At 27.7% G+C, this 22,315-nt stretch overlaps 4 protein-coding genes and 1 long non-coding RNA gene across 7 annotated transcripts; 3 read left to right on the top strand and 2 right to left on the bottom strand.

The window, feature by feature from the left end:
* The first annotated feature begins 1,974 nt into the window (after window positions 1-1,974).
* LOC126550624 (uncharacterized) lies at window positions 1,975-3,477 on the top strand. Its single transcript, XR_007604701.1, has 2 exons — window positions 1,975-2,651; window positions 3,329-3,477. It is a non-coding gene; the product is annotated as an uncharacterized LOC126550624 (long non-coding RNA).
* Window positions 3,478-5,772: 2,295 nt separating this feature from the next.
* Window positions 5,773-9,601, top strand: LOC114132354 (pleckstrin homology domain-containing family F member 2). Its single transcript, XM_027997797.2, has 10 exons — window positions 5,773-5,997; window positions 6,096-6,362; window positions 7,142-7,180; window positions 7,262-7,326; window positions 7,448-7,585; window positions 7,645-7,708; window positions 7,800-8,032; window positions 8,102-8,270; window positions 8,341-8,426; window positions 8,491-9,601. Coding segments are annotated over exons 2-10 (810 nt in total). The 5' UTR covers window positions 5,773-5,997; window positions 6,096-6,361; the 3' UTR covers window positions 8,506-9,601.
* LOC114132352 (uncharacterized) lies at window positions 8,936-11,486 on the bottom strand. The gene is made up of 2 exons (XM_027997795.2): window positions 10,334-11,486; window positions 8,936-9,386 (listed from the first exon to the last, which is right to left on the bottom strand). Exons 1-2 carry the CDS (start codon window positions 11,250-11,252, stop codon window positions 9,214-9,216), a joined length of 1,092 nt encoding a protein of 363 aa, XP_027853596.2. The 5' UTR covers window positions 11,253-11,486; the 3' UTR covers window positions 8,936-9,213.
* A 153-nt stretch (window positions 11,487-11,639) lies between these two features.
* LOC114132351 (uncharacterized) lies at window positions 11,640-18,141 on the top strand. 3 transcript variants are annotated; one of them, XM_027997792.2, is made up of 20 exons: window positions 11,654-11,947; window positions 12,029-12,094; window positions 12,398-12,735; window positions 12,826-12,988; window positions 13,068-13,347; window positions 13,412-13,549; window positions 13,609-13,699; window positions 13,792-14,065; window positions 14,856-15,067; window positions 15,141-15,335; window positions 15,410-15,535; window positions 15,633-15,763; window positions 15,826-15,951; window positions 16,017-16,327; window positions 16,395-16,536; window positions 16,610-16,743; window positions 16,800-16,993; window positions 17,059-17,194; window positions 17,327-17,473; window positions 17,530-18,141. In XM_027997792.2, exons 1-20 carry the CDS (start codon window positions 11,885-11,887, stop codon window positions 17,680-17,682), a joined length of 3,420 nt encoding a protein of 1,139 aa, XP_027853593.2. In that variant the 5' UTR covers window positions 11,654-11,884; the 3' UTR covers window positions 17,683-18,141. The 3 variants fall into 3 exon arrangements, with proteins under 3 accessions (XP_027853595.2, XP_027853593.2, XP_050058435.1); XM_027997794.2 differs by lacking the exon at window positions 17,530-18,141 and having other exon boundaries at window positions 11,640-11,947; window positions 17,059-17,198; window positions 17,327-17,467; XM_050202478.1 differs by lacking the exons at window positions 11,654-11,947; window positions 12,029-12,094 and having other exon boundaries at window positions 12,398-12,525; window positions 12,594-12,735.
* On the bottom strand, window positions 17,623-21,601 carry LOC114132353 (UDP-glucose 4-epimerase-like). Its single transcript, XM_027997796.2, has 6 exons — window positions 20,628-21,601; window positions 18,808-19,098; window positions 18,484-18,664; window positions 18,324-18,412; window positions 17,878-18,070; window positions 17,623-17,806 (listed from the first exon to the last, which is right to left on the bottom strand). The coding sequence occupies exons 1-6, from the start codon at window positions 20,865-20,867 to the stop codon at window positions 17,715-17,717; spliced, it is 1,086 nt and encodes a 361-aa protein (XP_027853597.2). The 5' UTR covers window positions 20,868-21,601; the 3' UTR covers window positions 17,623-17,714.
* Window positions 21,602-22,315: the final 714 nt, after the last annotated feature.

The following is a 22,315-nucleotide window of genomic DNA, read 5'->3' as shown; positions in this document are numbered from 1 at the left end:
AGGCGTGTTTGAGGTAGGGATAACACCAATTAATTTAAGGCGTCCTATCAGATGGACTCACGCAATCATCATAAATCGCGGCAGTAATGCTGCCATCTTCCTGGCGAAATTGTTCCGGCCCAGTGATATAATTACGGACGAAGGACCTGGCCGTTTCCTGAGGAAAAGATATACCCTTAGTGCCGCAAACTCGCATTTTGCTTTGTGTGACGGGAATTAATTTTTGTAACCTACATTTAAAACGCTAAAACGTTATATTATACCGTTATACCAGACAAAAAAACAATTAATGATAGTGGCGGTACTAATTATTAGAATTTTATGTTAAGTATCAAGCTTTTATTTAATAACGCATATTAAACAATATTAATTTTTTTTTAAATATGAAAAATTAGTACCTAGGTATATCTCCGTTGACGAATAATTTGAGAGTGCGGTGGAATACGATTCAGAAAATTTCATACATATGTGCAAGTTTCCGCATAATTTTAAACGCAATGTTGCCATTTCGAAAATGTGTATATACAAAATAATATATGTATTATTATAATAATATATAGTATATAGTATATTACGAATCATATTGTGTTTGAAATGATTCTACGCTTTTGAAAACAAAATTTTCGGAAAACATGTTTTCGGTTTACATTTTATACATAGTTGGATTCCTTGGATTATCGAATTTTATATTGTAACTTTGATACATTTAGTTAATTATTTGCTAATGATAAAATATATTTTGAAATTTTAACAATATGTTATTTTCATATGACATAAACATTATCAAAATATAAATTGTCAAAGTCCATCAATTTTATTTTGTAGGTAAAGCATAAGGTGAATATTAATAATTACGTTATGAAATACATATCTATAGCATATAAATATTATGTATATTATATATTCTACTGCACTGAGATAAAATTCTTTTGATTCCAATATTTTTCTAAATCATAACATTAACAAATGAAATTAACTTTGTCATTTAAAACATATTTCCATATTGACACCATTGAATACTTTAGAAAAAAATAAATATGGTTTCACATAATATAATAGTTAATTAGTTATTATACATAGCAATGTTGCATTTAAAATTATGTGGAACTGTATTTATAATATGTATATGAAATTTGCAGAATCATGTATTTATATCATTGGCTATTAATATATACACACAATTCCGGAAATTTTTGGAATCGTTTTGCAACCTTTGAAAGCAATAGGTAACTGAACGATTTGGATACATTTGCGTGGAAAGACGCGTTGTGCCGTTGTAGGCGGAATTTCTTGATATGTCTGGAAAACTGCGCGCGGGATTGTTATATGTTCAGTTTTTTGGACTTATCGCGTAGAATTTCTCTTATTTTCACGCGTGGGCGTTACACCCGCGCGCTTGCCGAAAATTTTAATCGTTTTATGCTTAAAAATCACGATAATATAATATTATTATATCGTAGCCGTAGGTACACCATCTTCCGCAGTTAATATCGGAATCAGATGTATTGGCTGATATACACCATGAACTATGATTAATACTATGATTAATCATAGTTCATGATATACACTATCCGTTACATTGTATAGGGGGGTATGGTCGAATTGCACTTATCTTAGTCGAATTACACTTGGGTTTAAAAAAGGTAATGGTCGAACTGCACTAGGGTAAAAAGCAGGTAGTAGTCGAATTGCACTTGGGCTCAAAAAAAGTATTTCAACTAAATTATCATACATTTGAAGGAGTTAAACATTTAGTTAACATTCATTTTCCTTCCCACTTACAGGCTTAGGACTGACAATGATTTTAATCATTGGCGTGGTTAAAAATGATTGTTTTATACATCACATTATGTTAATTATATATTTATACATTATAATTATTCTTATATCATATTATTATACATTATATTATATTATATTATATTATATTATACATTTTTTTTTTTTTTGTTTTTATCATTTTTTGTAGTTATGACTTATGACAAACTGCATACAAAAATATATTTTTTCGTATTCGATTTATGTCGTTACTATTTAATTGTTGTGTTAATTCTAAAGGAGAGTTAACAATTTCTTGTATGCAGAGTTTGTAATGGACCAATCGTTTGTCGTACAAGTAAGACGTTTCATAGAAGTTTTCGAGTGAAAATAATAATAATTAATAACTATTATTATGTTATAGAATATAAATTGAAGACGATTATAATATTAACCAAACATTGCAAACCAAATTCACTGAATACAACAAAATAATTCATAAAGTGTTGAATATTGGCTTTATGATAATGGTATTTTTTTTTGTTAATCATAATATTTATACAAAATATGGACAAAACATCAGCGACAGCACCGATAAAGGTAAGTCACAACTGAAAATGTATTTCGTACGTCTGTAAGACAAACTTCTAGGCCCGTAAGTAGGTAGTATTATTCGGTTCTATCCCCGTTTTTAAAATTACAGGGAAATTAACTATTATTATGTTATAGATTGAAGACGATTATAATATTAAACAAACATTGCAAACTGAATACAACAAAATGATACATAAAGTATTGAATATTGGCTTTATGTTAATGGTATTTTTTTTTTGTTAATCATAATATTTATACAAAATATGGAGAACAAAACATCAGCGACAGCACCGATAAAGGTAAGTCACAACTGAAAATGTATTTCGTACGTCTCGCTATTTTTTGTAAAAAGTATACTTACATTTTGACCTTTGATAAATTTGATTTTTTTTTTGTATTTATGTAATATTTAGATAACATATCTAGGTGTATAAATGTTAAAAATATATTTAATTAGAAATATAAAAAGCATTATTGATATTAAATATGTTTATTCAAAGATCGGCGTTAATTTATAGTTCTTTCATCTTATTCACTTATCTTAAAATTAATTAAAATATATTATATAACGTACCTATATTGTGTAGCTATGTAACGTATGTTTAAAGTATGATTTTCGCATTTTACGTAAGTTTTTTTTTAACTAATTTTTATATAATAATCATGTAATATTAATCTGAAATTATGAAATTATTATTTGTTAAATTTAATAAAGTCTAATTTTGAATATGATAATATTATGCATATTATATGTATAGAAATATTAGATAAAATGGCAAAATGTTAATTTTTTAAGAACATACCAGTATCTACTTAAGCAAGGTATTTTAATAGTATGTATGTAAATATTATACAATATTAATCATGAAAAGTAGTTAATAATTTCAGTGTTATTGTTTTTTACTATTTAGGTTGGATTAATTTCGATTACAAAACTTTATAATAATTTTAAATTACTTATGTTTCTTATTATTAGTGAACTGTATAAGAAAAATGGGAAAATATATGCGTCAAAAATGGCAAATCAGAACTTCAACACCCGAACTTCCAGAAGTGATCCCGACATATCCGGAAACACAACAACCTGAGCCTGAAAAACCTAGTTCTGAAACTCCCGGAGAAGAACCAGAAGTCAGTACCAGTGCAGGAACTACATATTCTTTTGATCTAGATGCCCCGTTATCAACTGGGCCCCCGTCGAGAGACGCATTAAAAGCTCAATGTAAAGAACCAAGAGGACTATTTCCAAGTAAAAATTCCATCGACAAGTACATTTTCTGTTAGGATGAATCAGTAGTCGAACTGACATGTCCTGAAGATTTTGTATTTAACCCAGAAAAACGTAGCTGTGGTTATCCAGCAAATGTAGCAGAGTAGTATAATTTGGTAGGTTCTCAGGACAGCACCGATAAAGGTAAGTCACAACTGAAAATGTATTTCGTACGTCTGTAAGACAAACTTCTAGGCCCGTAAGTAGGTAGTATTATTCGGTTCTATCCCCGTTTTTAAAATTACAGGGAGATTTAAAAACGTTTGTCCACGACTTTCCCTCTGGAGTGATCAGATTTGTGGGTGCTTCCTTTCCTCGTTTTAACAGTTACATGGAGATTTAAAAACGTTTATCCACAACTTTTCCCCTTGCGATGGCATTGTCGTCCCCGGGAAAATTTTTAATAAAAAAGATATTTTACTCAGTTTTCGTTTTTTATCATAGTTTTTTATTCTTCGTTATTTCAACTTATATGCGCAAATATCAATTAAATAACTTGTGGGCTCATGGCCTAGTGGGCTAAGACGTCAGGTGTAGAGTTTGTTATATTTGAATTTAGGGTAAGTAAGTATGTTAATACTACAGCCAGTGTCATAGTCTACTAGATCAAATTTTGTATTTGCTTGAGACGGGCGAAGTCAATGTTTGTTAAACTAATGTAATTTATTTTCGTTTATATGCAAGGTAATTAAACTATGTTTAACATTGATTGAATATGAAAAGTTATCAGTTATTTTTACACGTCTTCATTTGGTGTGCAAATTATTAATAATTGAATTGTAATTAGATTCAGACATAAGTGTGAACCATTCTTCTAAACTTCATGTAATAATTTTCTTTGAAAGTTTACATTCCAATAGCAAAATAATTGAAATCTGGTTATTTATTAATAACCCAACTGTAATATTTTTACATCTGTTAACGCTTGTTATAATTAAAACAATGATATTAACAATATTTTATATTGATATAATGAATTTTGTTTGTATTATGTTCGACTATGTTACTTATTCAACACTTATGTCGTATTTATATTTATAGATTAATGAAGATTTGACCGAAACCAAAACTTTAGAATATCAACCTCAAAAAGAAGCCATGAACACCAAACCGGAGCTATTGAATTGGCTCCCTAACTTAGGTAATCGTCATTTTTACGTATTTAATTGGCTCCCAAGATTTATGCATTGAGTTGGCTCCCTACACATTTATTTTATAAATCCATTGGTTATCAAAATTGTTTGAAAATAAATTCAACTATAGGTACGTCTATACGTTAAAAATATAAAAGTTGAATTAGTACGCGACTGTAATATTTTTAGCGACACAGTGTCGGTTAGTCTTGAAATTATCAATTCATAAATTCGATAACGGTCACAACTATCGATGTATTTATACAACCTTATAAACTGTGGTTTTCAGCCAGTGTGCTATGAGCTTTTGAAAGTTTTTTATAGTAATATTATATTAGTAATTACGTATGTTTGATAAAAATAATATCAACCATATGGCACCAATAATAGATCGCATATATGTAATATGAAGTATAAAAACGAACGGTAGACCGCAATACCGCATACCCATCGTGGCACATTAAAATTAATTTTTATAAATCACGGCACACGATGTTTAAAAAATCCAAATTTTCAAGACAGCCTTTGGGAAACACTGTCTTAAAGGATACATTAGTTATTATTATGTACCTACCTATAATGGTAGAGAACTACCTAGTGTTCTAGCCACCTAGGTACTAAATACAAATATTTAAAACGGGTACTTACTTTTAAAAAGACGCACAACATTTTAGTTGTATAATGAGACGAACCACCAGAAGCACACAATTAAATATTTAAATAAAAGAGGAATGCAGTAACGGCAAAATGCAAAGTAACGACGAGTCAGAATTCAGAAGTCACAATATTAAGCGTAGGTATTGCGTAATGCGTAAATGAAAACTCAATTAATCATTATTAGACAGCGTCATGTACTCGCCACTCGGCCAAATGTCACAACCATAGAGTATACTATACTCTATAGTCACAACCAATGATATGATTGGATTTTGTATTTTTAGTAAATAATAACAATAATAATAACGTCATAATATATTGTGTTGTAGTGGCGAATGTTTTAAGTCACTTCGAATAATATTTTAGGTACTGAATTATACGAAGAAAACAAAAGGATCAACAAAATAACTATAAAATAGTCATAGTCGAAATTTGAACTCGAATGTCGACGGAAAAAAGAAATAATCGTACTATGTGCAACCTAATATTATGAGATTCAAGATTTTAAATTGCTGTGATAACTACTATTGTGAGGCGCCTCGTAATAAACTGCAAGTCTGAGCTACCTACCGATTTCGATTAATGGTAATTTTACAAATTATTATTAGTATAGGAATAACACTATTATAATACCGATAATAGGTATTTCATTGTAATAATAATTAATCGTGTCTTTGGGTTAGGTACTGGCACTAATTACGTCCTGGAATCGTGGCCGATAGACGATAAACATTAGCATAATAATATTATTATCTTCGAATGCGATACGCAGACACGCTCAAGCGCGCTGTAAAGAGAAAAATGCAGTTTAGTCGAAACTGCATAGTGCACACTGCGTGCGACGGTACATCACGAGAACTCGATTACCTAGGCCAATAATAAGATTATTGCATAATATCGTACGTGGACCTGTTAGAATTTCAAGAAAACAAACGATCGACCTCTAAAAAGTATGTTATAATATTATAAACAATATTATTATATGTGTAGGTACTTTGTACGTTTTATTTTAATTTTGTTCGATAACACTTGTCGCTCGTGTTATAATAATTCGTGTTGAATGTTAATAGTTCGATAGGTACGTAAATCATAGGTAATCGTTATTGGGTAGAGACCAATAATATTATAAGTGGGTAAACAATTTAAAAAAAAAAAAAATACTCTTTAGAGACAGATAACGACTCGTCAATATTTACTTTGATCTCATAAACTACATTATAATAATAGCAACACAAATATTGAATTATATTACATCTACATACATACGATAAGCCTAAATAGCTAAATATAAAAACCTTTTTTTTATCGTATCATTAATAAATAATTGGTTCAATTCTACTTTAAATAAATATAGTGATTGTAACTTGAAAGTTGTTACACGGTGATTGTGTATGAACAGCAAAAGCATATTAGTTATATTATAGTAGATAGGTACGATAATAATGTTCATATAATATTATGTGGGTAAAACATAATAATGAAACGACAATGACGTCAAAGTGATAAGAAATAAGAATTTGATAAATATTGTGATGTTGATTGTGAGTTATGACACGGGCCTTATTGTTTTCAAAATCGTTAACTGGTTAGGACTGTAGGGAAGTATTAATTTTTTTTTTTTTTTGAAATTACTTCCTTTTATAGTAACCGTTGTAGACCTTGAAAAGTATTAATTTGTTATATATTACTAATTATTTGTTATCATATTGGCTATTTTGGCCCCTTGCAGTGGATTGCAATAGTGCTCAAACAATGGTGGACCGATTAGGTGAGTAATTTTTATTTTATTTCATCTTTTATTTGAAAATTAACTTTTATTTGTGTGTATATACATTTTTTGAATTTTCAGTGAATAGTGAGGCAAATGCTCGTCGCATTACTATGGTCGAAAGTTGTTTTGGTAGTTCAGGACAAGTAAGTGAAATCCCTACTACTGATTGTTTAAAGAAATTACATTTTGTCAATAACATTACACAATATACAATATGCTTTGTTATTATATTTTATTGACACATTTTTGCATTTATCATTATAGCCTTTGGCCGTTCCTGGGCGTGTATTAGTTGGTGAAGGCGTGCTGACAAAAATTTGTCGAAAAAAACCAAAACCTAGACAATTCTTTTTGTTCAACGACATTCTAGTATATGGAAATATACTTATAAATAAAAAAAAAGTAATTATCATTGAAAAAAGTATTGTAAACATTTACTAAAGCTTATAAATGTATTCTAGTATAACAAGCAGCATGTTATACCATTAGAAGAAGTAAAATTGGAATCTTTACAAGACGAAGGGCGTAAGTTACAAATACAATTACTAAGTGTTATTCAATTAATTAGTATTAACATATCAACAAAAAAAGTATCATTGTGTATCTTATTATTAAGAGTTGAGAAATGGTTGGCTAATTCGAACGACATCTAAGTCATTTGCTGTCTATGCTGCCACTTCAACAGAAAAACAAGAATGGATGGCGCACATTAATAAATGTATTGAAGATCTGTTAAGAAAAAGTGGTAAAAAAGCCGTAGAAGTCCATGCTGCGGTATGGGTTCCAGATTCTGAAGCCAATGTTTGCATGCATTGTAAAAAAACTCAATTCACAGTCCTCAATCGAAGAGTAATTGCAATATGAAAAAAGTTATAATTATGCACTTCTTTATAATTGTAATTTTTTATTGGGTTTCAGCATCATTGTCGTAACTGTGGTACTGTAGTATGTGGTCCATGTTCTAGTAAACGATTTTTATTACCAAATCAATCAACTAAACAATTACGTGTCTGCCTTAATTGTTTTGATAAACTATCTAGAGATAAAGCACAACAAAACAGTACTAACATCAACTATCTCAGAAACTGTATGTTTGTATTATAAAAGTAACCTATTGACAACTTTTTATCTCTTCAATAATCGATTCTAATTTATAGCCTTAAAAGATCGCAGTGAATCTTCTGGTGACGATGATTCTGATGATGATGATAATTTTGTCCCATCAACTACAACACCAGAGCAAGTATGTACTCGATAAAATTAGTATTCTTTTACTTACTTATAATAAATGTTTGTTTAATTTACAGCCAAAGTTTTACTGATTTTTACCGTCTACACGAGTACTTCCTTTGTTTTACTAACATTTTCTATGAAGTTTGTTATTCATGGAATCATCTAATTTGACAAGAGTTTATCATAATTGTTTATATTCTAGTAAAAACATATACTATTTAACCTTATCAAATAATTCAAACTAAAACGATAGATCTATTATTTTATATAATGTGTAAAATCCGAATTATGTATTTGTGATACCTTGTTAATAGTACTGTTAAGTTGTTCTTATCAATATTAATTTATTCAATATCTAGTTAATATTAAATATTAATCTATTATATTTATTTTCAAAGTATTCTTTTCTGATAATAATTTATTTTTACAATGAAAAAGACCAAATAATATTATTCATTTGGATCACTAATGTTTAAGAATTTATACATAAGTCAATTTTTAATGTTTTAATGGGATGGATTTATTTTTATTACATTATAATAATAACTATTAATTATTATCACTTTTTCCAATTTGTTTTTTATGTATTTTTTTCTGTAATTAAATTACTAGCTGTTATTAAAAAAAACCCCTAAGAATTCAACTATCACAGTATTACAGTTAGTGTTACCATTTTAAATATTGTTTTTTTATTATTAATATTATTTAACGTAACTAGTATAATATAATATATAAAGCAATATATAAATATTTGGTTAAAAAAAAAAAAAAAAATTATTGACAACTATCATACTAATTTAAAACATAAGTTTAAATATAGTCGCAGTCACTTCCTTGTTGATTTTTTGTTGATGTTTGTTGTTGAACACCATACGAATTAAACGTGATTGCTGTGCTTCTGTTAATGGTACATTGAGTTCAATGGAGTGTTTCATAATTTCTTTGCATTGGCTAACATTTCCTAATGTATCTAAAACATAAATAAAAACATATTTTTTTAAATCAATACTGACTGAATAATAATATTTAAATTGTCAATTACAAAAACTAGGTATTTTAATATTATTAAAATAATAAACTTGTACAAATATGTATAATTAATTATTGTATAATGTTTATTATATATATATATATTTTTTTTATGAACATTTATTTGTTTTAACAATAAAATATTTTTGAATTAAATTGTTGTTATTTTGTGTGATAAAAACTACAATCTTTAAGTAAATACATAAGTATAGGGTTGTTTAAACTTTATACCATAACAAAAAACATATTATTGTAGTTAAAAATATAAATTAATTTAATATGTACCTCTTATTTGTTACAGTCTGAAATATTTGTTTATGTAAGTAAAATATTAAATTATCAATAATAATCCTACTATATTCTATTAATTCATGAATTTTATACTATATTTGTATTTGTAACATATATCATTGATGTACGCCATTATAGATATTAGTTATCAAGACATAATTATTGTGAGTAATATCTGATGAACTGATGACTCATTGGCAATTACATGGTTATCATTCATTACCACCTTATAGTTAATATAATTAAAGTAATTTTATGAAATTAACATTTAAAATTATTAAACTTGTATTTATATTGGTATATTACACTTTACTAATAATTTTTCGGAAAAGGGGACCGTGAAAAGTATAATATATTTTGAATGAATGGCAAACTTTTTTTCGTAATATATTTTCGATGAGGACATTTCCCTCCGTTTTTTTTTTTTAATAATGTAATATTATTTATTATTTATTTTACCATATTTTATATTTTAGCTACCTATTTTATTTATATAACATTTTTATAAAGTAGGTACATTTATAATAATTTATAATATATTATATTTATCAAAAATTATTATTATTTTTAAATAGTATAAAAATATAATATACTCACAATAATACTCAAACATAGAACTTAAAATCCATTGATAAGGTTCCATTCGTTTATGTTTTAAAAGAATTATCAACATTTTTTGAACATAATCAATTTTATGTGTTTTTAATAATTTTTTTGTAAGGACTGGTGTAAGGTATTGTATATTTTCTATTAAATTAGTATTTTGTTGTATTAACTTTTCTGCTTCTAGGTTGTCATTATATAGTTCACTTAAAAATAAGTACTTCCACAGGATAACCATTGGATGATAATCTCTATGTTGGATAACTATCGAGTTGACAAATTTTGAAACCATGACTACTGATGCAGCACCATGTGTTTTAACTATAGTATTAATAATGGGTTCTAATACGTAATTAACTTTTATTGACTCAACAGAGTAGGTTGATTCAAAAATTTTGAACATACTATGCAAATTACCATTTGTCCAGTACGCTTCAGCAAAATTCATTTGTAAGTCAGACTCTTTAATACAATAGCCATACTTTTTGTTGAGTCTTTCAATTAATACTAAACCATTAATTTTTCCATGTCTTGCCATTGTCAATCTAAATTGATTTAGTGCACTTTCACTGACTTGGGAATAACCATCAAGGCATTGTTGTAGATATGTGGTCAGATGGTCTGGATCATCACAGAGCTCAAATATAGAATTTGATTTGACTTTTGATAATTTATGGTTTGTAGAGACAGAATTGTCTGATTTCCATTTCATCATATTTTCCAAAACAAGGCTGTTAGTAAACGAATCTAATGCATCATGGTGGTAGTTGCAAATTGAATTTTCCAATTTGGGTAGTTTGTCTTCTACAGTGAATGTGTGTTTTTTTGAGGTCAAATTTAAACATACTAAGCTTCTTGATGTTTCACATTTTGTACAAATATTAAAAAATAACATATTACGAAATTTAAACATCTAAATGTTTAGTAAAGAGTTTAATACAATTATGATACTTGAGTATTTCAATAATTTTTAAAATACATTATCTAATATTATCTATGTATTTTCAGTTTTTCTTAAAAAAAAATTCATATCAAACTAACAACGGTGAATAAGATCGAACAAGTAATATCTAAGTAATAACACTAAACAACATTTTTAAAATTATTTTTTTAAATAATTATAATTAGCAATAGTAATATATTACACAATTACACATAATTGAGAAACTACTATTTACTATTTTATTTTCAAGTATCAGATGTGATTGTTATCAAACACGCGGTATCTGGGTTATGACAGTTGTGATACTGTTGATAAAAATGTTGATAGAGTGGCTCAAGATAATATTTAAACTCGTGTTTGACATTAATATTTAATATTCGTTAGCTGTCAGCATGAGTGCCTTAGTAGGTATCTAGAGACTAGAATGTTTAGATATTTTAAACTTTAATTCTATTTAAGATTTTACTTGAATCGTTATTCTTTTGCCAATTGTAAACTGTAAATAATTGTTGATATTTTGTTTTGTGCAATTACCTATTTTACAACACTAACACTAAAGTAGTGTGTACATTGTTTTGTTGTAATATACAAAATATCTTACAATGGATACTCTGACTGAGATCAAACGAAAAATAGACTCTGGGAATACAATTTCAGTAACTGCTGTAAATATAACTCAATGATCATTGTTTATTAGACTTATTAAATACCTACCTAATTCAAATTTTATTTGTTTCGTTTTTTAGGCAACGGACAATCTAATTAATATGATTAAATCTAAAATCAGAGGAAACCGTTCAGACATGACAAATGTAATTATTCATTTTTATTTTATTTCTTGTTCTATTCTTGGCAATGAACCATTCTTATGCCATGATTGTTACGTAAATACTGTTGTTAGAGCTTATAGATTAAACTATTCCTAACTAGGTACCTACTACTACAGGAATAATACTTAGGATACACTTGACTCTCGGTAACTTAAACATTCCAAAGGATTTAAAAATTTTCAAGTTATCAAAAACCTATTTGAAATGTTACCGAGAATTAATTGTATTATATTAATTTAATTAATTTAAGACTCAATAACAATAATTTAATTAATTTTAATATAGATACCTGAAATGTTACTTCTTCAAGAATATTGTTGTAACCAAAATCCAATCATCAGTACTACAACATTACGAGCTTTATGTACATTCATGATGTCTAATAACTATCAAAACCAATTGTTAATTGACTGGTTAGTTGTCCTAAATCCTCAAATTAAATGTAGAACTGGATTTATACAAGAAATATTTGAATTATTAGTTTTTGGGTTGAAAAACAAAGACAACAACAGTAACATCAACATTCTGGTTGATATTTTAATTAAAATAATGGATGAAAGTATTGAAGAATGGCATGCAATTTTATTTCATATGAAAATCAATACACATTTTGATGATCACGAGTAATAATTTATTTTAATTAATTAGGTTTATTAATAATTAAACACATATTTCATAATAAATCTTACTATGAATTTAAATTAATGTTCTAGATTCATAAATGGCTGGTTAAATGTCACAAAACGGTTGTTTAAATTCATTTTTTTGTCTCAGACATCGTCAAACCATCGTAGTATGTTCGTCAAACTATTTGTTGAAATACTCAACTGTGCATCTGATTATGATTTATTATTTGAAATTTATTCTTGGCTACAGGTGAAATATATGTCAATATTGAATTTATTATTTTACTTATAATATTTTTATTACAGTTTATGGTTATTATTTATTACAGATTGATAATCTGGATGACATTCTATTTTTATACAATATTTTAGAAGAATTTTGTATCACAATTCCAGATTCATTACATACAACAAAGTACAATTTATGTTTGTGTTTAATTCAAACATCAATTCAACTTATTTCATATGGTTTCGATCCAACTTCCATGTTCCAACGTTTAAATAGTCTTCTGATATTATGTCCATGCGCATCTGACATTTCATTACTGTGTTGTTCCAGAACTCTTAGTTTATGCTCTTCAAAATTTGTTCACAAAATTATCGATTTTTGTAATAAACACATTTTTTTTCTTAATAATTTTTATTTTACTTACAATTTTGGTTATTTTTTCAGGCTTAAATATAGTTCAAAAGTATGGGTGCCATAAAATAATTGCACAGACTGTCATAGCAAGCATTTTGCAATGGAATCGTACAAAATTAATTGATAATGAAAAAATGACTATGATTTTGTCAACTTTTAATTCTGATAGTAAGATCTTAGTTTATATTTTATAAAAATATGTTATATATTTTGTTTTATAATTTTAGATGTTATATCAAAGTCATGTGCTAATAATCATAAGTTATATCCATTTTTATCAAGTGATTCATTTTTAATGTCATCATATTCATTGATTAAGTAAGATACTTTATTAGCATATTTATATAACAGTGCTGAAAGTACATTAAATTATAATGTGTAAACTAACTTGAATTATTTTGATTTTTTAGATTATGTCCAGAATTTAGTAACAAGGAATTTACCACAAAATGGTTGTCCGACATTAACTATACCAGTGATTTATTAAATGATACTCAGTTTAATTTTTATTTGGCAGGTCTTTACTTAAGTAAAATCTGTGATCGCTTTCAACAACAGACTATATTAAAATTATTAAATAAACAGTTTTTATTGCCATTGATTTCATATTCTTTGGATCTAGAAATATGTCATAATGGTCGATTTGATTTAATAAAAGCCATACCTACAGCAGCTTGTGTACCGGTTAGTGTATTACTTTTTTGTAGCAATTATAAATACATTAATGTTTAATTAGACGTATACACTGAAATAAATGTTCTACAAATAGCTAATGACAATTTTACTAATAATAATCTTTAAACTAAAAATTATCAAAATTAATTTTCTATTACGTTTCTAATTTAAAAGTACTTACCATTAAATATTAATCAAAGACTTAGTTTCTTAATTCTAACCACTTTTAAATATTTGAACATGTTATCATACCAGTAGGTAAAAAAAAATATTGATTAAAACTGTAATATTGAGTATAAAAACGTTGATTGTATGGTTTGATGATTTTTTTTTTTTTTTGAAAATATTTTTTCTTGTACCTTTTTGTTTTATTGTAATTTAGTTTAAATACTTTAAATACCAACCATAATACAGCATTATAGTTAACTCTACATTTAATTACTATAAACAACTATTTAAATAATAATAAAATATTAAGCTAAATTAAAAATTTTCTTTATAGAAGTGTTGCTAGTTAGTTAAGTAAAATTCTATTACATTTGCTTCAAAAATACTTATAGAAAAAGGATTTTTTATTAATAATTATGGCTGATTTCAAATGCCTGATTGAAATATATATTTTTTCTAAAATATCTACTTTATGTATTGTATTAATTTTTAGCATTGTATACAATTACAGTGCATTGTATAAAATAATTCTAGGTATCAGACATTTTCTTGCTCATCATTTTTTCTAAGACGAGAAAGTATCTATTTAACCTTACTCTTATATTATATTAATTGTATTTATCTTTTATAGGAAAACATTTCATTAATTATAAGTTTGATAAAACGTTTTGAAAATAGCAATGATGAGACACTGAATAAATTAAGTATTGATATGTATTATGACCTATGGATAACAGAAGTTAGATGTTACAGATTTTTAATGTATTGTTTATCAAAAGATAAACCAGGATGGCAGTGGAATGTCGTTAAGTCTTATACTATTAGAAAAATGGTCAAATCAAAGTAATAATAACATTAAAAATAACTAATAAGCATAGAATAGATATTGACTATAAACATTATATTTTATTTTTAGTCCTAATTCAGATTTAGTATCTGTTTTAAAACAAATGATTGGATTTTACATAAAACATTCTATGCACTTGCCAATGAAATTGGCATTTGAATCTTCAGTAGATTTGTGTTTAGCTGAGTACATGAATCCAGAATCTCTTATAAAAATGATTGATAAAACCAATTTAGACATTCACCATTCTTCTGTTATATCTAGGTATGATTTTATTAAAATTGTATTAAAAACGTTAAGAAAAGAAGAGTATAATGTTTAATTTTCATTTTGTACAGCTATTGCAATTTATTGATGGTGTTATCTAATCAAACAACAGAAAATGAAAAACGTATTGATTGTTTTCAAAAGTTATGGTCTATGGTATTACATTCCAACGATAATACAGTCAAATGTGCTTTGAAGTAAGTTTAAATCTCTGTATATTATTATATTATTACTGTAATATACCGTGGTTTAAATTAATCAAATCTTTATACAATTTTAATTTTAATGTTTTAGGTCTTTGTCTGGCACAGATTTAGAAACCATGCCTTTCAATGTTTTACCAAAAATATTTCAAAGTTATCCAAAAGTTGTTACACAATTGGAGGATTCAGAAAAATTGGACTTATTTAATGGACCTATACCTGGTAACAATGTTGTTATTTCATTTTTTTTTTTATTATTATTAATATAATATTGATTGTTATAGGCGAGTGTTGGGTAAAATTTCTACAAAGTATTAACAAACGATTTATCAATGAAGCTCAAATGATGTTATCAGTTTGGCTTAGGCGAGAGTTAGAAAAAAATGTCATAATAAGAGTCCAATCAGACAGTTAGTGCTATAAATAGAATATTTTTGTTTAGTAAGCTGTTAATTATTTGAATTTTAATTTACAGATGAACCAAAACATTTAAAACATCTTTCCGATCATAGCATAGCTCGAGGATTAATGTCATTTGTTGTTCCAAAACGAAAACAAACATTGGATGTTGATGAAGATACCAAAGTGGCTTGTTTAGCTGTGATTAATGGTGCTGATAAACAAATGTATCCATTTGATTGGGGCTTTTTAGAAAAATATGTGATTGAAGGTCCCAATAATAAGCTTTGGAAAGAGTCAGTTATATTAATTGCAAAGCAATCAACAAAATCTACTTCAGCATTTCGACTCCTATCCAAATGCTATGATCATCACTCAAATTTTGATGTAAAATTCATGCTCTCATATATTTGTTTAGTTTTTACTTATAAACCATATTGAATATTTTTTTCAGACAAATCAAATTAAATTACTGGTTACAGTATTATATAAAGTTTCCAATATTATTTTTCACGATTTACAAAAGCAATTTGTGACGGACATGGTTAATGAAATTTTAAATAAGATACATAAAATACATTCTAACAGCAATTTAGGTATAGTTACTATTATTTTAAATAAATATGCAATTTTTATTGATTTGTATTTTAAATATTTAAAATTTTGTAGATGTTGATTTGTTATGTCATATTTTATCAGAATTTAAAAACATATTACAAAGTCCTCAAACAAATATGGAAAATGTACACTTTATTTGTGATATTTTACAAAATATCTGGTATACAATAAATTTGGAAAATAAGGTTTGTCTATATATTTAAAAAATAAGATCCAAAATATTTATTTTGATTAATTATAGGAAATAATTTATGCATTCCTCGGTTGCTGCTTAAGCATGCCAACTGAAATGCTAAAAAATTTAAGACCGTATCCAGTTCAAGAATCAATGTTGCAAAAGTTTATAATTCTTTGCAGTGCACAGAATTTTATTTCTAGTAACACATCTTTTGATTCACTGAACGAATGTGTTCAAGCATGCAATCAATTTTCCAAGTAAAGTAGTTTTTCATTATTGTCACAATAAATCTTTTTTTAAATCATGTTTTTACTTTTTTTAGAAATCATGAATTTTTATATGACACAGTTATGGAAGTTTTTAAACTCAAAATGTTCGTTCCATATCACAATGAGTTAATAGCTAATTTTATGATTTATTTAACCAGTTTCGTAAAGAAAACAAATTCCTTCGAAAATGTAGGTATTGTTAATTTATTAAAATTTTTTATTATCATTTATTTTTGTATCATTTTTATATTGAGTTTATATTTAATTTAATAAAAATCAATTAATTAATTAATTCATATAGTTTTTAAATGTTTATTTCAGGGTTTATTTGATGTGTTGTGCTCAATTTTCATTAATTTCATAGTCACATTATCGGGATATGACACTATAAGTTTCACTTTTAACAGAAAACTTAATTGTTCAGTTTTTCCTGTTGCTTTAGCAACATATTCTAAAAATACATCACAGGTAAGAATAACTTGTTCTTTTATGTTTTTTTCTTTACTAAAGTTTTTATTTTATAGTCTTCTAGGACTATTGAATGGCTCAAGACTATGATATCCAATTCATCTTTGCCTAAAGAATATTCTAAATTGTTCTACTGTTGTTTAGCTGCATTTAAAAATGACCAATGTTTATTAGTATGGGCAAACAAAAAAAAAATCATATTACACTGACGATTGTTGTAAATCTAAACACTTAAGGTAATTTAATGTCCGTCTGCTTTACCATTCATACTTGCTGTATCGTTTGACTTGTAACCATTTGGATTCATGGTTTGCCATTTCCAAGAGTCTCTGCCTAAAATGTATAATGTGTTTGATGTATTATAATATATTTTATATTATTAATAATGTTTTATATTAACTTACACATATCTTCTAAGGTATATTTAGCTGTCCAACCAAGATCAAATTTTGCAAAATCACAATTGGCATACATTGATGCTATGTCACCTTCACGGCGTGCTTCAATTGTATATGGTACTTTGATACCTGTTACTTTTTCAAAGGTTTTTATAAAATCCAATACAGAAGTTCCTTGTCCGCTTCCTAAGTTATAAACCTATAATCATATAATTATAATAAATACATTTAAATAAATTATACATTGGTATTTTAATCATGGATTGTGCAGATGATATCATTATTCATTTATAATTAATTTTTCCTATATTTAAACATAGATTTTGCTATGAGTTGCTTAAAATGAAAGCACTTATTAATACTATATTTTATAAATTAAATTTAAAAACATATTTTTTTTATGTTTCTATGAATGTTTTATAAACAAAAAAATATATAATAATTATAGTCACCTGTAAATGTAAATGCTTTGATTGTAATTTTTTTAAAGCTGCCACATGCCCTTCGGCCAAGTCCATCACATGAACATAATCTCTTATACCTGCAAACAAGGGAATTTATGAAAAACTAATAACGCACATTGATGCTGTATGACGTGTAAATATTATGTACCGGTTCCATCAGGGGTCGCATAATCTCCACCGTAGATTGACAAACTGGACTTCTTCCCTAACGCCACTTGCGCTATGTATGGCATTAAGTTTGAAAAGTTAGTCGTTGGGTCTTCTCCGATCAATCCCGACGAATGAGCTCCTATTGGATTAAAGTACCTCAGGCTCACGATGTTCCATCTCTTTTTATATGAAACAAAAAAAAAAAAAATCGAAACGTTTAATTTGTGACGACAAATCAATACAGCACAAACTAATTATATATTACGTGGATGCTTTTAGACTTAAGTAAGTTGTTGAAATTATTTGGTCAGCAAATATTTACTTTCTCGGAGTTAGCGACGTCTCTGAGTATCTCTTCGATGAAATATTTCGTACGGCCGTATACATTGGTGATATTGCCAGTTGGGTGACTTTCGGTTATGGGCAAAGATGACGGGTTCCCGTAAACAGTACACGAGCTGGAGAACACTAGCTGGTAACACCCATGAGAGGCCATCACTTCAAGAAGATTCATTGCGCCTATTATGTTATTCTTGTAATACTTGAGAGGTTGTTTCATCGATTCTCCGACCGATTTCACTGCAGCAAAGTGTATAACACAGTCGAATTTATGCTATAACATCGGTTAACAACGATCACATAATAACGATGGTGTAATAGTAACATAATAATATACAGATAAGTAATATTTATATTTAATGTAAGTATTTATATCTCAAAAGGCTCGGAACTCTATGCAACATGACTACACTGCGCATCACAAGTATAATACTTTTTCAAAAATAATATACAGCACATAACTATATATGTAAGTATAAATTTGTCCGGTATTTTACGTGTGCCTACGCATTTGGTGGTTTTCTGGGGGATTTCTAGCCCCTCTAAAAACAAAAATAATTGCGATATATTGCTTTGTAAATATTAACCAAAATGCCCATAGAAAAATAGAAAAGTAACTACCCTGAACACGAGTAAAACTGTGCACATGTGACATACTGACATATTTTTTAAATATTTTTTAGATAATTGTTTAAAAAGAATAATTTCGGAGTGATACGTATATCACCTAACTTTTCAACCTTAAAGATATTTCAGTTAATACGCGCTTGTATGTATACCTATTTGTATAATATTATAAACGCATGGCGGGCTCCATCTTTAAATACTTTTCTAGAAGTTAAACAAAAAACATTCTTATTAGGTAATCAATGTTTGGATTTATGATTTTTACTTGTATAATTAAGTATGTGTGTAAAATTGAAGTAATAGGTACCTAAGAATTTGTATTAGATCAAAATATATTATGTTAATTATTCATACGAATTATTTATCGTTGGTGCGGGCAAGAGGGGCTTGTCAGCACTCACACTTTTTCCTTGTGCATCGCGTTTTTAATTATTGGATTTACTCACTGGAAGATCGCATGTTAAAAATGATTATATTTTTTAAAAGACTTACATAAGTAATACTTATGTTGAATACCTTCTTATATTTTTTATTGTATTTAAAAAATAATCCATCTATTCCTGCAATGTTTGTGTTTAATGGTAAATTTGATAGTTAGAATATATATATATTTTTATTGTATTGGTGTTATTTTATATAGTTGTATATTACTTGATACTAGGTATAAATATGGACCACATTCAACTAAAGTGTACTGGCTCGTCGTCGTTTAAGCATTCTTATCGATTTTACCTTACATATAATCGCATCTTCCTAAAATATTGATACCATGGTGAAATTATATTTCGAAATTCAAATGCACAAAGTTCCAAGCCTAACATCATGAATCAATTAATATTAGTTATTACCACTATAAACGAGGCTCCAGATCAGTTGAACTAAAGCTAATAACAATTTTTATTTATAATTTCGTATTATTTAAAAGGTCGGTATTGTCTAATGTCCAGCATGTACAATAATAGGTATTTTAAAGCCAAATAGACTCAAATATTTGTCCACTATTGGTTTGTACACGGCTTTGGACGTTTAGACTGTGGCGTTTAAATACTGATTTGAGTGATAGAAAATATTTTTTAAAAATAATACCTAATAATTGTTTTAGGTTTTCCGACGATAAATGCGCCTCTAGAATAACAATACAATAATAAAGTACAGGTAATTTAAATTTATAGGTACTTTGTCGAAAATTTCGTCTAGCTGCTGGACGTCCAACAGGTCGCACTTGTAAAAGGTTATCTCCTTGCCAGTGATGCGGCGAACCCGGTCCAAGCTGGCAGCGGTTTGCTCCTTGCCAACGCTGTTTGTGAAGTTATCGATGGCCACCACGTCGTAGCCGGCCTCCAGTAGAGACAGGACGCAATGGCTGCCGATGTATCCTGCGCCGCCCGTGACGAAAACCGTCTTGATGTCCGTCATGGTACCTATACAGTATTTATATTAAATCGTAAGTTTGCAGCGTCCCCGCAGAAGGATTTCGAGGATTTTCGCGACACGGCACAAACGGTTGTCACGCGAATAATATACTGTGCATAGAAGTACTCTTTGCAATGATATTATTATATGTATTTCTCGTGCGCCGAGCACGTTTGATGTAATTATTTTCGTTTTCGATCGGACGATCGAGTGAGGAGAGAGAGCGACCCGCTTCACGCACGCCGCACTATAGAATGACGTATCTTTATGACGTGTAGTGAATCTACCTAGCACACGTCGGTATTAATCTGAACACCGGATTATATCGTCCTTGGCCTTGGACTCGGCCAGTCGGCGAAGAAGATCCGAACCGCGGTGGGGAAACGATTTATAATATTGTATAGGTATATAATATTATACGGAGTGATTTTTTTTTTATTAACAACTGTCCGCCATTTTATCGGGAAATATAAAAGTATATTTCTTACTGTTAGATATTATTATTTGAAGTTTTACACTTTAACTAAAACAACATAGGTAACTAAATTTTAAATTTTAAAAGTGCCCAATAAGCTATATAAACCTATGAATACCTAACTGCATTTTATAAATTACCATCAAGTAGTATTCCAACGTTTTGTGAAAAACCTATAAAATACATAAATGCTTTTAAGTTTTAACTATAATTACGTGTATGGTACATACCTAACATTGGTTTGGTGTGTGACTTAATATTCTATTGAAATGTTCAAAACATTATAATTTTACTCTGGTAAATAAAGTTACAAAAAAATGTAAAGATTTTAATAATAAGAATAAAAATTAAAGATGATTAATAATATTTTGTGTTGTAATAACTTTGTCAATAGGCATAATGTAATAAAAAAAAATGTTCTCAAAAACACAAAAACGTAAAAATAAAAAAATTGTTAGTTCTTAATTTGAAGAACTATTGTGTATAATGAGTAGGTCATCTATTGATAGGTTTGTATGATAGTATAAATAATGGTACATGACAGTAACCAGCTACCTATATAATGACGATTGGCGATTTATATGTCAATCCCGAAACTGGTTTCCGTTTTTCGCCACGCGATCATAGCACATTATTCATATTTTGTACTTTTTTAGCCGAATGATATAACATAATGTCTTACACGTGTGCTGCCTGCCATTTATTACCTATTATGTATTATAATTTATAATATAATGTAAACATGAAGGTAATGTTAATAACTATGTTGCTCTTAGGATATTATATTGAAACTGATGACATTTTCAACATCATAATATAAGTATGTAACAACAATATTAATTAATAGTAGTATAAGTACGTTACCTTCCCGTTTCTGGCTTTCATCTTGTCTTGCTTGCTATTACGTCGGTAGGTAATGTGTGTACTTTGTGTTCAATGATATTATGTGATGGTTTTTTTAATCTATACTTATATT

The sequence above is a fragment of the Aphis gossypii genome, chromosome 3, assembly GCF_020184175.1.
Source record: "Aphis gossypii isolate Hap1 chromosome 3, ASM2018417v2, whole genome shotgun sequence".
Classification (NCBI taxonomy): domain Eukaryota; kingdom Metazoa; phylum Arthropoda; class Insecta; order Hemiptera; family Aphididae; genus Aphis; species Aphis gossypii.
The sequence above is the reverse complement of the archived record's forward strand: the minus strand, read 5'-3'. Positions and strand labels throughout refer to the sequence as shown.

Excerpts from the sequence above, each read along its gene's own strand:
- LOC114132353 (XM_027997796.2), bottom strand. The coding sequence starts at position 20,867 with ATGACGGACATCAAGACGGTTTTCGTCACGGGCGGCGCAGGATACATC. Across the intron at positions 18,665-18,807 it reads ACGTCGCTAACTCCGAGAAA|AGATGGAACATCGTGAGCCT; the intron begins GTAAATATTTGC and ends TCATATAAAAAG. Across the intron at positions 18,413-18,483 it reads TGCGACCCCTGATGGAACCG|GTATAAGAGATTATGTTCAT; the intron begins GTACATAATATT and ends CCTTGTTTGCAG.
- LOC114132354 (XM_027997797.2), top strand. Across the intron at positions 7,709-7,799 it reads ATCTTTACAAGACGAAGGGC|AGTTGAGAAATGGTTGGCTA; the intron begins GTAAGTTACAAA and ends CTTATTATTAAG. Across the intron at positions 8,271-8,340 it reads CATCAACTATCTCAGAAACT|CCTTAAAAGATCGCAGTGAA; the intron begins GTATGTTTGTAT and ends TCTAATTTATAG.
- LOC114132352 (XM_027997795.2), bottom strand. The coding sequence starts at position 11,252 with ATGTTTAAATTTCGTAATATGTTATTTTTTAATATTTGTACAAAATGT. Across the intron at positions 9,387-10,333 it reads TTCTATGTTTGAGTATTATT|ATACATTAGGAAATGTTAGC; the intron begins GTGAGTATATTA and ends TTTATGTTTTAG.
- LOC114132351 (XM_027997792.2), top strand. The coding sequence starts at position 11,885 with ATGGATACTCTGACTGAGATCAAACGAAAAATAGACTCTGGGAATACA. Across the intron at positions 12,989-13,067 it reads AAATTTATTCTTGGCTACAG|ATTGATAATCTGGATGACAT; the intron begins GTGAAATATATG and ends TATTTATTACAG. Across the intron at positions 13,550-13,608 it reads GTCAACTTTTAATTCTGATA|ATGTTATATCAAAGTCATGT; the intron begins GTAAGATCTTAG and ends TTATAATTTTAG.